General features: G+C 45.5%; 1 protein-coding gene across 1 annotated transcript in view; it reads right to left on the bottom strand.

Moving 5' to 3' along the window:
* Positions 1–14,668, bottom strand: part of Nup210l (nucleoporin 210 like) — a 128,169-nt gene that overhangs the window by 59,447 nt on the left and 54,054 nt on the right. Inside the window, exons 14-17 of the mRNA XM_050166310.1 lie at positions 12,031–12,252; positions 6,151–6,324; positions 2,720–2,912; positions 517–538 (exon numbers count right to left, since the gene is read on the bottom strand). Of these exons, the coding sequence (XP_050022267.1) occupies positions 517–538; positions 2,720–2,912; positions 6,151–6,324; positions 12,031–12,252 (611 nt within the window). The remainder of the gene's footprint in view (positions 1–516; positions 539–2,719; positions 2,913–6,150; positions 6,325–12,030; positions 12,253–14,668) is intronic.

Raw genomic sequence — 14,668 nt, 5'->3', positions numbered from 1 at the left:
TTTTCTTTCCTTTCCTCTTTCTTTCTTTCTTTCTTTCTTTCTTTCTTTCTTTCTTTCTTTCTTTCTTTTTTTCCTTTCTTTCTTGACAGAGTTTCTCTGTGTAGCTGTCCTGGAACTCACTTTGTAGACCAGGCTGGCCTTGAACTCACTGGAATCTGCCTGCCTCTGCCTCCCAAGTGCCTCTTTCTCTGTCTCTCTCTTCTTCCTTCCTTCTTTTGGTTTTTGTTATACCACGATGACCTCAAAACTAGTGATGTAGTTGAGGATGACCTCAACTTCTCCTCCTCCTTTTTTTTTTTTTTTTGTCACACATCTGCCTTTATTGTAAACAGCAGTTGGGACACTTGTAGCAATGGTAAAAAATTAATTTACAAAAGCAGGGACTTGGTGAAGCTGCCTGGTGGGTACCCTTGGGGACTCATACGTAGATGCCGACCCAGAGCAGGAGGAAGAGGACTCCAAAGCCCATGAAGAGTGACGCCACCAAGGAGATGAGGAGCTCTTTGTAAATGTCACGAGTGTACTTGGTGGAGGTGACCTCATAAACGAAGAACCAGGCGGTGAAGAACATGCCGATGGCCAGAAGTACCACAGTCAGGTGTGGGAAGACGGCTGGGTTGACAGGGCTGGTGTACCTACTCATGGCCTCGAGCTCCATTTTGCCCCGCACACGATAAACCACCGGTCCACCACCGTAAGAACACGTCAGCAGAAGCCTCCTCCTCCTTTTTTTAATCTTCCCTGTGTGTTTGAAGTGTGTGAGGGGACATGCCACGGGGCACTGTGGACCTCAGAGGACTATTTTCCCCAGTGTTCAGTTTCCTTTGATGACCCTTCCCTCCCTGAAGAGAGGGTGCAGGCAGCTAGATGACAGTGAGAGGTGCTCACTTGAAGAGTTTGCCTTGATTGGCAGCTTTGCAGACTGCTGGAAGCCCCTCCCAGGAAAAGTACTCAGGGACTGGGCTGGGGCTCTTTGCTGTGAGGATGCAGTTTCTACCACATATAGACTCAAAGTCCATCTGCCAATTGTACTCTAGAAAGGCAAGCTTCTGACCCTGGAAGACCCACAGTCTGGAGAGGGAGCCAAGGAGGAAAGAGTCCAGTGGCTGGAACATTCCAGCAATGAAGCTGCAGCTCATGAGAGAGCTCTTCAGAGAAGCAGTGTTCAGAGCAGCACAGGGACCAGCCATCCTCATCAATTACTCCCCCAAACACAGCACCTACAGCCACCTGTGCGACACAAAGGCACTCCTGGGTGGAGGGGGTCCCAGGAGCTGGGGCAGCAAGCACTCCTGGGCGGGGGAGGGGGGAGGAGGTGTCTCAGGAGCTGGGGCAGCAAGCTCTCCTGGGCGGAGGCTCTTGATTCTCTGCCCATAAGTCCTTTCCTTTTGTAGGCAGGCTATCTGCAAACTTCTTAGCAAGCATCACACTGGTCCATCTGTCACCTTTTGCCTCCCCCAAGACAGCTCTGCACCAGAGGTGGTTAGTACAAGTAAGGAACCAGTGGTGAACTCTGGGGCAGCCCAGCAAAGGAAGAGCCACAGCAGGGTATAAACAGCTGTGAAATAAGCCAGTGTCACTTGGCAACCGCTAGAAAAGTCCTCATGTTCATGCAAGCACACTGCGGCCTCAGGATTCCCCTACCTCCTCTGTGTTTTCAGTCTATTGTGGGTAGGATGCCCAAGGCTGGTGAGACAATGTCACCATCAGCAAAGCACAACCACGACAGACTCAGCTGTGGCCTCTGAAGTATTTCCCAATCTCCTTGTTTGGTACATAGTGGCAGCATTGCTCCAAAGTGCAGACTTTGCTGTCCCTCTCAATGCTGGAGCCTTGCCGGCAGGAAACCTGGGAAGACGTTTGCGCAGTTGCTTTGCCCAAAGTGAAGTGTCTGGTGCAAAGGGCACACTGACCTGAGCCTCGCTAGTGGCGATGAGGGCCTCGGAGGCCTCTAGTTTTCAGGATATGTATGCACAGCCTCTGCCACCATAGTGATTCTGCAGAGACAGGGAATGGGACTGTAGGGTCAGAGAAGATCTTTGAGGGGTCATCTCTCTCCTTCCACACATCAATGGGCTCTGTGGGTTCAAACAAGGTCTCCAATCTTCAGTGGCAAGCACCTTTAACTACGGAGGCATCTCATGGGCCCAGGCCAGTGATCCTCCTGCCTCTTCCTCCAAAGTGCTGAGATTACAGGTATGAGAGCCACCTTGCTGTTTATCTAGTGCTAAAGACTGAATCCAGTTAGGCAAACACTACCAAACGGGCAACATTCCCAGATACTCCCACTTCTCTTTCTCTCCTTTCTACCAACCCCTCTGGATTTCTCAGCACTGGTGTGGGGGGTGCGGCCCCAGGCTCACACAGGCTTCATATATGGTCTCTCACTGAGTGGCACTGCCAATCCTACCTTTAGGTTTTTCTATTAAAAAAGCACAGATAGATGGGCAGTGGTGGCGCACGCCTTTAATCCCAGCACTCAGGAGGCAGAAGCAGGCCGATCTCTTGAGTTTGATGGAGGTCAGCTTCATCTACAGAGTGAGTTCCAGGACAGCCAGGGCTACACAGAGAAACTCTGTCTTGAAAGGCAAAATATAAAAAAGCACATATATCAAAGATGAAAGGCAACATGATGAAATTTGGAAGGAAACAATTGCTCACAGGCAGCATGTGAACCATGTAGCAAATACCCCGTTACACCCGCAAGCTCTTACGGTACCATGCAAATGGGTCTGTCCACTGCCATCATCTTTGGCTACCATCTCCATCGACTTAGAATCTTCAAAATGGGCTAGCGTCTCATTGGAAGATTTCCATTCAAGTATTAATGAACTGAAATTATCAAACTTCCTCCCATGTTGATCAAATACTGCCAGTTCCAGGACCGAGTCCCTCAGGCTGGACACAGGAATCTACATGAAAAGAAAAGGTCAGAAAGGACTTTTTATAAAAACTTGAGGCCATCAGATCAGCTCAGTGGGTGAAGTCCCTTGCTATAAAATCCTGGATGGATTCTATCCCTGGAACTAACAAAAGATGGAAAGAGAGAATCAGCTTCATAAAGTAGTGCTCTGATTTCCACACACAAACCATGGCACACATATTTGCACACACACACAAAACACATGAACACATACAATAATTTAGTTAATTCAGTAGCCTTAGGGGTTGTTGAATGAGCTGCGGGCTGCGTTCCTGCCACCCAGCTCCCAGCCGCCTGGCTAGCTTATTCCCCAAAATAACGACACACAAACTGTATTCATATAAACACTGTTTGGCCCATTTCTATTAATGTGTGTAGCACCACAAGGTGCGTTTACCAGGAAGATTCTAGCCTACATCCATCCTGGGTCGGAGCTTCATCGCATCTGCCCTGGGGAGCAGCGGCATGGTGTCTGAGCTCACTTCCTCTTCCTCCCAGCATTCTCTTCTGTTTACTCCACCCACCTATGTTCTAACCTATCAGGCCAAGCAGTTTTTTTATTTACCAATGACCTTTCTCCATCAAGGGGTGGCAAGCTACACTTGATGACAGGTATTACATCTCCTCTCAGTCTCCCACTTTGACAGTTTTTAAGTTGACCTGGTCCAGCGCTTGTTAACTTAGGGTGTGTGTGCTTCCTCTTCCCTTTATTCCTCGGCTTCAGGGCTTGGGGGCAGTGATGTGGGAGTCCCCTATGTGTGCTGTGATTACCATTAATGAATAAAGACACTGCCTTGGCCTGTTGATAGGGCAGAACTTAGGTAGGTAGGAAAGACTAAACAATGCTGGGATAAAGAAGGGTGGAGTCAGAGAGACGCCATGAAGCCACCAGAGTCAGGCATGCTGAAACTTTGCCAGTAAGCCACTGCCACATGGTGATATACAGATTAATAGAAATGGGTTAAATTAATATAAGAGTTAGCCAATAAAAAGCTAGAGCTAATGGGCCAAACAGTGATTTGATTAATACAGTTTCTGTGTGATTATTTAGTGGTGGGGCTGCTGGGACCAACAAGCGGCTCCCTCTTCCAACAGGGCAGGTATTTTGTTAGCTGCATTTTGATTTCTGAATGATGTAACTATTATGGCACTTTACACCACCCCAAATATTTCATCATGTATTTCCTGTGAAAGAGAACATTTTTTATATAAACAAACAAAACAATAATACTGTACTTAAGAAAAATATCTTTTAGTTTTATTTTTGGCTATGTGGATGTGTATGTCCACGTGGGTATCCATGCCCACATATGCAGGCACCCACAGGCTATGGGCATGTGTATGTTTATGTATGTCCATGTGGGTATCTATGCCCACGCATGCAGGCACCCACTGGCTATGTGCATGTGTATTTCCATGTATGTCCACGTGTGTATCCATGCCCACGCATGCAGGCACCCGCTGAGATTAGAAGGAGTCATTGAATTTTCTGGAGCTGGTGATTACAGGTGATTACGAGCTGCTGGATGTGGGTGCTGGGAACTGAACTCAGGTCTGCACAAGAACTTAACCACTTATCCATTTCTCCAACCCCTCTGTGCTTAAGAATGCCAACATAAGTTCTAGAGCGATGGCTCAGAGGGCTTTAGAGTGCTTGTGCTGCGAGCATGAGCACCGAGTTCAGATTCCCAGAAAGGCGGCTAGCTTAGCACATGCAAGGGTGAAGAAGAAAGACCCTGTTTCAAACATGATGGAAGGAAAGGGCTGATACTTGTGGTTGCTCTCTGACCTCCACTTGTGCGTCACAGCCCAAGCATGCACGTGCACACACATACAGAGTCAATATCTCAATTTCCCCTATCTATTCCACCAAATGTTTTTTAAGTCTTTTTAGGATTTTTGTTGATTCATTATCTTAAAAAGGACTTCATTGGGGTTGGAGAGATGGCTCAGAGGTTAAGAGCACTTGGCTGCTTTCCCAGTGGTCCTGAGTTCAATTCCCAGCACCCACATGGTGGCTCACATTTATCTGTAATGAGATCTGGTGTCCTCTTCTGGCATGCAGGTAGAGCACTGTATGCATAGTAAATAAATTTTAAAAAAAAAAGGACTTCATCTTTATCTATGTGTATTCATGTATACCTAAGTGTGTGTGTGTGAGCCATGTATGTGCCGGTGCCCAAGAAGGCCAGAAGAGGGTGTTGGATCTTGTGAACTGTGGTTACAGGAGTGAGCCTCCTGACATGGTTGCTGGGAATTGAACTCAGGTCCTCTGGAAGAGCAGCCAGTGTTCTTAATTGTTGAACTACCTTTCTAGCCTTGATTTGACTGCATGTAAGGACACTTAGTCCCCGGGCTGGCTAGTTTTATGTCAACTTGACACAAACTCCGGTCACTCAAGAGGAGGGCTCTAGATGTGAGACAATGCCTATACTCAAACTGGCTTCAGTAACAGGGCCATCAGGAAGGGGGGGGGAGAAGCCGGGGTAACAGGGCTGTCAGTCACTGGAGAGTAGGAAGTGGGGAGGCGCGGTAGCAGACACCTGTAATCCCGGCACTCAGGAGGCTGAGGCAGGAGGAGTTCACGTTTGAGTGCCTGGTTCACCTAGAGAGTGACTTCACCTCTGTGTCACCTTGCTGGGCTTTGTTTACCATGGGTCATCAAGGTACTTGTGCCGCACAAGTAATTTCCCTTACTTATTTATAATGCTAGCAAAAGGTTTGACAGGGGAGATGTCGGTAAAACAATTTAGACACTATTTATTTATAATGCTAGCAAAAGGTTTGACAGGGGAGATGTCGGTAAAACATTTTAGACACTATTTATTTATAATGCTAGCAAAAGGTTTGACAGGGGAGATGTCGGTAAAACATTTTAGACACTATTTATTTATAATGCTAGCAAAAGGTTTGACAGGGGAGATGTCGGTAAAACAATTTAGACACTATTTATTTATAATGCTAGCAAAAGGTTTGACAGGGGAGATGTCGGTAAAACAATTTAGACACTATTCAGGGGCTCATTTGTCTTTGGCCACAATTTCCTAGTACAGTAGACAGTTGTGCTACTAAATGTTCCCAACTGTAACGTAGTTCCTCCTCTGTCAACTGAGTACAAGTACAGCAGTGCCTCTCACCTGACAGCCAGAAGCAGTGTTTCAGATCCCTTATCTTGAAGACACTTGAGACAAAAGCGCCTATGTCTTTGGAGGACAGTCTGCACTTACCAGTTGCTTGTTGTACTGTGGCAGAGGACACGGCTGAGTGCCAGTTGCCACCTTGTACACTGGTGTCACCAGCATGCTGGCAGGGTGGGCACAGATGAAGCGCACCTGCACTGTTTCCACAGAGGGACTAGGGTTCAGGACACCCGGGTGATTCCCAATCCGTACAGTGAGGGCCTATAAGGAAACATCAGAGGGTTATTGACATGTGGGCCCTCGATGGCCACTGTGCCCAACTACATAAGTCAGAATGAACCTAACGCCACTGTAGAGGAGCCCTTCTGAATATAATAATCAGACAAATCTCTTAAAGGTATATGCCTTCCCCACTACACATTAAATAATCTATTTTTATGTGCACTGTTTTGCCTGTATGTATGTGTGAGAGCCAGATCTTCCGGGACTGGAGTTGCACACTGTGGGTTGTCATGTGGGTGCTGGGGTTAAACCCGGGTCCTCTGGAAGAGCTGCCAGTACTATTAACTGTTGAGCCAAATCTCCAGCCCAAATAATCTATTTTTTAAATGGCAGAAAGCAATTAAGAAAGGCACTAGGGCTACCAGTCTTGAAAAACCAAAACCAAAAAAGTATTAATTTATAATATAAATTAAAATGAAGCATAAATTGCATTTTAAAAACGTACTGAAAGCACTGCCCACTCCCTCCAAGTTCTGAGCAGACCACCCACCATCAGTGACTCCAGGGTGGCTAACAACAGCAGGTTCATTTCCTTGTAGGAAGAATGAAAATACCTAAGTTTGTGACTTCAGGATGGACAAGCCGTTCATTCCTCTACTCTTTGGAACTTCTTGTTTTTTGTCTTTTTGAAAAAAATTATTATTTTTAAGAGTTTTAAAATTAGGGCTAGAGAGATAGCTCAGCTGTTAAGAGCACCGGCTGCTCGTCCACAGATCCTAGGTTCAGTTCCCAGCACCCACATGGCAGCTAACAACCGTCTATAACTACAGTTCCAGGGGACCCGACACCCATGGCAAAACACCAATGTACATAAAATAAAGTTAAACAAAATATATTTTAAAAAAGATTCATGCTAGGCAGTGGTGGCGCACACCTTTAATCCCAGCACTCAGGAGGCAGAGGCAAGCGGATCTCTGTAAATTCGAGGCCAGCCTGGTCTATAAGAGCTAGTTCCAGGACAGACTGTGTTACACAAAGAAATCCTGTCTCGAAAAACCAAAAAAATAAAAAAGAAGAAGATTCTTAAAATTGTGTGTGTGTGTGTGTGTGTGTGTACGCGTGCGAGTGCGAGTGTGGACGTGCCCACAGAGGCCATGGGCATAGGGATCCTCTGAGCTAAAGCTATAGGCAGTTGTGAGCCAATTGACACAGGTGCTGGGAACCAAACTCAGGTACTCTGAGAGAGCAGTAGGCTCTCCTTAATCACTGAGACAACTCTCTAGCCATGAAGACGTGTGTGTGTGTGTGTGTGTGTGTGTGTGTGTGTGTGTGTGTGTGTGTAAACCCTGTGTATACAGGAACCCACAGAGACTAGGGGATGATCTCTTGGAGCTGCAATTACAGGCAATTGTGAACCACAGCTACTCAGCAGCCGTGGTCACTTGTGCAGTCAAAATTACAGTGTGGAAATATTTCGAAGTAACTCTTACAAACAGGTGGAAGACTTGTATGACAAGAACTTTACATCTTTGAAGAAAGAAACTGAAGAAGACACTAGAAAGTGGAAAGATCTCCCATGCCTTTGGGTAGGCAAAATTAACATAGTAAAAATGGCAATCTTACCAAAAGCAATCTACAGATTCAATGCAATGCCTATCAAAATCCCAGCAAAATTCATCAAAGACCTTCATATGGAACTCAACTTCATATGGAAAAGCAAAAAACCCAGGATAGCCAAAACAATCCTGTACAATAAAAGAAGTTCTGGAGGCATCACAATCCCTGACTTCAAACTCTACTACAGAGCTACAGTACTGAAAACAGTCTGGTATTGGCATAAGAACAGACAGGAGGACCAATGGAACCGAATAGAAGACCTGGATATCAATCCATACATCTTCGAACACCTGATTTTTGACAAGGAAGCAAAAAATAGCAAATGGAAAAAAGAAAGCATATTTAACACATGGTGCTGGTATAACTGGATATCAACATGTAGCAGAATGAAAATAGACCCATATCTATCACCATGCACAAAACTCAAGTCCAAATGGATCAAAGACCTCAACATTTAGCCAGCCGCACTGAACCTCATAAAAGAGAAAGTGGGAAGTACACTTGAACACATTGGCACAGGGAACCACTTCCTAAATATAACCCCAGCAGCACAGACACTGAGAAAAACAATTAATAAATGGGACCTCCTGAAACTGAAAAGCTTCTGTAAAGCAAAGGACATGGTCTACAAGACAAAACGACAGCCTACAGAATGGGAAAAGATCTTCACTAACCCCACATCAGACAGAGGTCTGAGCTCCAAAATATACAAAGAACTCAAGAAGAACACCAAAAGATCACACAATCCAGGGGAGGGGGAGGGAAAGGAGAGGCGGCGTTGGGGAAGAGACAGAAATCTTTAATAAATAAATAAAAGATCACACAATCCAATAAAAAATGTAGTACAGACCTAAACAGAGAACTCTCAACAGAGGAATCTAAAATGGCTGAAAGACACTTAAGGAAATGTTCAACATAGTTAGTCATCAGACAAATGCAAGTCAAAACAACTCTGAGATTCCATCTTACACCTGTAAGAATGGCCAAAATCAAAAACACTGATGACAACTTATGTTGGGGAGGTTGTGGGGGAAAGGGAACACTTCTGCATTGCTGGTGGGAATGCAAGCTGGTACAAACCCTTTGGGTGTCAGTGTGGCAATTTCTCAGAAAATTAGGAAACAACCTTCCTCAAGAACCAGTAATATCACTTTTGGATATATATCCAAAGGATGCTCAATCGTGCCACAAGGACATGTGCTCAATTATGTTCATAGCAGCTTTGTCATAGCCAGAACCTGGAAACAACCTAAATGCCCCTTGACCAAAGAATGGATAAGGAAAATGTGGTACATTTACACAATGGAGTACTACACAGCAGAAAAAAATAAGGACATCTTGAATTTTGCAGGAAAATGGATGGAGCTAGAAAACATTATTTTGAGTGAGGTAACCCAGACATAGAAAGACAATTATCACATGTACTCACTCATAGGTGGTGTTTAAACATAAAGCAAAGAAAGCCAGCCTACAAACCACAATCCCAGAGAACTTAGACAACAATGAGGACACTAAGAGAGACTTACATAGATCTAATCTACATGGGAAGTAGAAAGTATAAAAAGACAAGATCTCCTGAGTAAATTGGGAGCATGGGGACCTTGTGGGAGGGTAGAAGGGGTTAGGGGAGAGGCAGGAAGGGGAGCAGAGAAAAATGTAGAGCTCAATAAATATCAATAAAAATTTATTAAGTTTATTTATTTATTTTATCTTATTTACTTACTTTGGTTTAAAAAATTACAGTGTGGATGTGAACGGGACCCCAAGGCCCCATAGCTCCATAGAGGAGCCTTTGGCAGTTAACCGCTACTGAGGGAGGAAGAATCCCTCTTCTTTGGAGATATGGTTGTTCATGCCCTAGTGGACACACCCATGTGACTATGGGTGCTTCCAATTGGACCCACTGGGTAACTAACAATACTTCACATAGAGGCCACTGGAGGGCAAGAGGCAGCTCCCTCCACCCCTCTGCTCTATTCCTTGGAGGCAGTCTTCCTCTGAACCAGGAGCCCTGGAAGAGGGTAGGATGGTGTGTGCTTGTTTTTTTCCAGTTAAGTCGGAAGTTGGGTTACAGGTGTGGGCGGGACTGTGTCTGGCTTATTGCATGGGTGCTAGGACCAGAGGTTTCAGACTCTCAGATCAGATCAGAACTTAGTAGCTAAACATGGAAGCAACCAAAGTGTCCATCAATGGATGAATGCATGAACATTCAACACACAGATACACACACACACACGAATGCATATACATACACACAAATATGTATGCACTGGGATATTATATATCATAACTGGGATCAGAACTCTCCAGAACGCCTCATGCTTGTAGACAGAGAAAATGCTCTTAACCCCTGAGTTTAGTTTTTCTAGTCCCTGAAGCTTATTTTTATTAGGAAAACCTTAGCAGACACGGTAGTAAACAGAAATGCTTTTGCTAGGGAGGACAGAGAAAGGGACAGTGCACATTGCTGGCAGGAGTGAGCGGTTCCGACGCGCAGAGAAGTGTAGCAGCCTCAGAACCCTGAACGGAGTCACATACTGTAGGAGTCAGCAAGTCCACTTCTTGATAGTTGGGGGCGGGGGTGGGAGAAGAGTCTTTTCTTTTGTTCTTGTTTTTTTGAGACAGGGTTTCTCTGTGTAGCCCTGGCTAGGAGCTGGGGAGATAGCTGAGTGTGCAAATGTGGGGGATTGGAGTTCGGATCTCTAGAACCTACCTAAAAGCCAAAAAGGCATGGTAGCCATCTGTAATCCCAGGACCAGAGACAGCACACAGGAGCAAGCTGGCTAGCAAGACTAGCAAGGTCCAGGCACAGCAAGAGACCTTGTCTCAATAAATAACATGGAGAGCGATTAGGGAAGGCACCCAATGTCAATTTCAGGCTATATGGGCATCTGCACGTGTGTGTCCGCACATGTCTCAATATAATCTACACATGGCACACAGGGCACATGTGAAGAAGGAAATCAGGCTAAGGAAGCTAGTGAAACCCAGAAGAAAGTTATACGGGCCTGGTTTGGTGGCACACACCTTCAGTCACTGATGTGGGAGTGATTTCTTATTAATAAAGAAACTGCCTAGGCCCATTTGATAGGCCAACCCTTAGGTAGGCGGAGAAAACAGAAGAGAATCCTGGGAGAAAGAAGCTTAGTAGGGAGTCGCCATGATTCTCCCGCTCCAGACAGACGCAGGTTAAGATCCTCTCTGGTAAGCCAGCTCATGGGCTACACAGAATATTAGAAATGGGTTAGAACAATATGTAAGAGCTAGCCAATAAGAGGCTACAGATAACGGGCCAGGCAGTGTTTGAAAAAATACACTTTCCGTGTAATTATTTCTGGGTATAAGCTAGCCATGCGGGCGGCCGGGTGCCGGGGACGCAGCCCTGCCGCTCTTAATGCAACAAGTCACAAAACTGGAGGCAATGGTTGGTAGGTCTCTGTGAGTTCAAGGCAGCCTGGTCTGCACAGCAAGTTCCAGGATAGATAGGGCTGAATCAAGACTATCTCAAAAAGCCAAACCAAACAAAATATAGATCCAAAAGTTAAAAACAAAAACAAAAAAAAAAAACTGGGGGGAAGGAGAGATGACTCAGTGGTTGAGAGCATAGTGCACTTACACATATGAAGGCAAATACAAGTACACATAAATAAAACGAATCTTTGTTTCTTTTTTTAAAGATTTATTTATTATGTATACAACATTCTGCCTCGATGTATGCCCGCACGCCAGAAGAGGGCGCCAGACCTCAGTACAGATGGTTGTGAGCCACCATGTGGTTGCTAGGAATTGAACTCAGGACCTCTGGAAGAGCAGCCAGTGCTCTTAACCTCTGAGCTATCTCTCCAGCCCCCTCTTTGTTTCTTAAAGAAACAAACACTGCAACATCATACCAATGTCAGGCAATGATGATGCGCACCTTTAATCCCAACACTCAGAGAGCAGAGGCAGTGGGATCTCTGAGTTCAAGGCCAGCCTGGTCTACAAGACAGCCAGGGATGAACAGAGAAACCCTGTCTCAAAAAACAAACAAGGAAGGAAGGAAGGAAGAAAGGATGGGAAGGAAGGAAGGAAGGAAGGAAGGAAGGAAGGAAGGAAGGAAGGAAGGAAGGAAGAGGCTATTTTCCTTACTTGTTCTCCTAGCTCCAGGCACAGGACTCGGTAGACATACTGGTTCTGCTTCCTCCTAGCTGGCAGCCGGGCCTCTGTTACTCTAATGCCCTCTGGCTTCTCCATGCTCAGTTCCAAAAAAAATCGGGAAGGCTCCAAGATCCATGGTTGAGGGCCCCCTTCAAATACCATCTCCTTCACAGACTGCCACGTCACCAAGGCCACTTCCACAGGGTTCACAGCCTGAAACAGATTCATCTTACATAGTTAGGGGATTGTTTTTATTACTATCTCTTTAGAAAGAGTCGGGTCTCCCATACTCCTGGATCTGATCCTCTTGCCTCCACCTCCCCAGTGCCTGGATTAAATATCTATCAGTTGGGTGCTGGTGGCGCACGCCTTTAATCCCAGCACTCAGGAGGCAGAGCCAGGCGGATCTCTGTGAGTTCAAGTCCAGCCTGGTCTTCAGAGAGAGTTCCAGGACAGGCTCCACAGAGAAACTCTGTCTCGAAAAACAAAAAATCTATCTCTCACCTGTCTGTCTGTCTGTCTCTCTGCCTGTCTGTCTATCCACCTCTTTCCCTTCCCCTTTCCTCTCAATGCTCTCCTATGTATTCCCCTTTCTCTGATTACTGTTACTCACACCTTTTCTCTATAATAATTTTTTGAGACAGGGTCTCTTCTTTATTATAATTTTTATTTTATGTGCATTGATGTTTTGCTTACATGTATGTCTGTGTGAGGGTATAGGGCCCCTTAGAACTGGAATAACAGGCAGCTGTGAGCAGTCATGTCGGTGCTGGGAATTGAAACCCAGGTTCTCTGGAAGAATAGTCAGTGCCCTTAACCTCTGAGCCACCTCCCCAGCCCCTATAATTTCTGTTTTGAGATTATAATCTTTTAACTTTATTTTTATTATTTATTTTGAAAACAGGTTCTCAGTTATGTAGCCTTGGCTGCCCTGGAGCTTGCTCTGTAGATCAGGTTGACCTCAAACTTGAGACTCACCAGCCTCAGCATCCTTAGTGCTAGGATTAATGCATGTGCTATGGCGCCTGGCTGAGAATATAACACATTTATACACTTTTCTCCCTTCCCCTCCTCCCTCCAACTCCTCTTGTTCTCTCTCAAGTTCATGGCTTCTTTCTCTTTGCTGTTACACACACACACACACACACACACACACATATTTGTGTATATATAAATATATATTCCTAAGTACACAAATACAGCCTGTCCAGTCTGTATAATGTGTGTTTTCAGGGCTGACCATCTGGCATTGGAGACTGTGCTGGATAGTTTATGTCAACCTGAGAGGAGGAAACCTCAGCTAAGAAAATGCCTCCAGCCGGGCGGTGGTAGCTCAAGCCTTTAATCGCAGCACTGGAGAGGCAGAGGCAGGTGGGTCTCTATAAGTTCGAAGCCTGGTCTACAAGAGCTAGTTACAGGACAGGCATCAAAGCTGTACAGAGAAATCCTGTCTTGAAAAAAAAAAATGCTTCCACAGCTGGGCAGTGGTGGCACGTGCCTTTAATCCAGTACTTGAAGGCAGAGGGCAGAGGTTGGTGGATCTTTCTGAGTTCAAGACCAGCCTGGTCTACACAGTGAGTTCCAGGACAGTCAGGGCGACACAGAGAAACTCTGTCTTGAAAAACCAAAAAGAAAAAAAAAAAGCCTCAACAGGATAGAGCTGTAAGACATTTTCTTAATTAGTAATTGATGGGAAGAGCTCAGCCCATTGTGGGCGGGGCCATCCCTGGGCTGGTGCTGGGGTCTGAAAGAAAGCAGGCTGAGCAAGCTGTGGGAAACAAGGTGATAAGAAGCCCCTCTTCAAGGCCTCTGCATCAGCTCCTGCCTCCCAGGTTCCTTCCTGTTTGAGATCCTGTCATGACTTCCTTTGATGATGCGGAAATATAAGCCAGAAAAACCGTTTCCTTCCCAACATGCTTTTTTGTGATGGTGTTTCCTCATAGCAACAGTAACCATAGCTAAGACAAGAACCAGCTGGTGCGCTCTTCCGTGGCGGCACTCTTGCTCCCGCTTTCAGCAGCCTTAGTTGCCTGTAGGGCTTTTGTGTGGGGCTGAGGCCCTGTGAGCTGCTCCCTCTTCTGCCTTAGCACAGATCCCCTCACTCAGGTCATGTCTGGGCAGTTCTAAGGCTCGCCCTGCTTTTATTTTGAACCACTTGTCATAATATTTAATGGACTAACCCTAATGGCCCCAAATAATGGCTGCTATTCTGAAAATACACAAATACGAGGGGTAAATATGACTGACCCCTCTCCCATAGGACAGGAGGTTGCTGAGAGGTAGCTATCTTCAAAAGGAACTGTGCTAATAGTCTGTGTGAGTGGCGCCTACAGAGATATATACATATGTAAAAATCAGATATTACCTTCAAATTAATATCTCATGTGATTAATTTCCTATAGCTTATACCTCATTATTAAATAAGAAAGTTGAATACCTAAAATTTGCTAATGCAAGATAAAGATAATATTATTATGATGTGGGAGTGTCATATATCAATCTGTTGATTTCATTGGTTAAGTTATAATAAACCAGCTGCTTGGCCTCATGGCTGGAACATAGATGGGAGGAGTAAACAGAATAGAATTCTGGGCGGAAGAGGAAGTGAGGTCAGACTCTGCTCTGCTTC

This window comes from Alexandromys fortis, unplaced genomic scaffold (genome assembly GCF_014885135.2).
Source record: "Alexandromys fortis isolate MF-2015 unplaced genomic scaffold, M_Fortis_MF-2015_v1.1 scaffold_152, whole genome shotgun sequence".
Lineage (NCBI taxonomy): Eukaryota > Metazoa > Chordata > Mammalia > Rodentia > Cricetidae > Alexandromys > Alexandromys fortis.
Note: the sequence above shows the minus strand (reverse complement) of the source record. Positions and strands in the feature narration are given on the sequence as shown.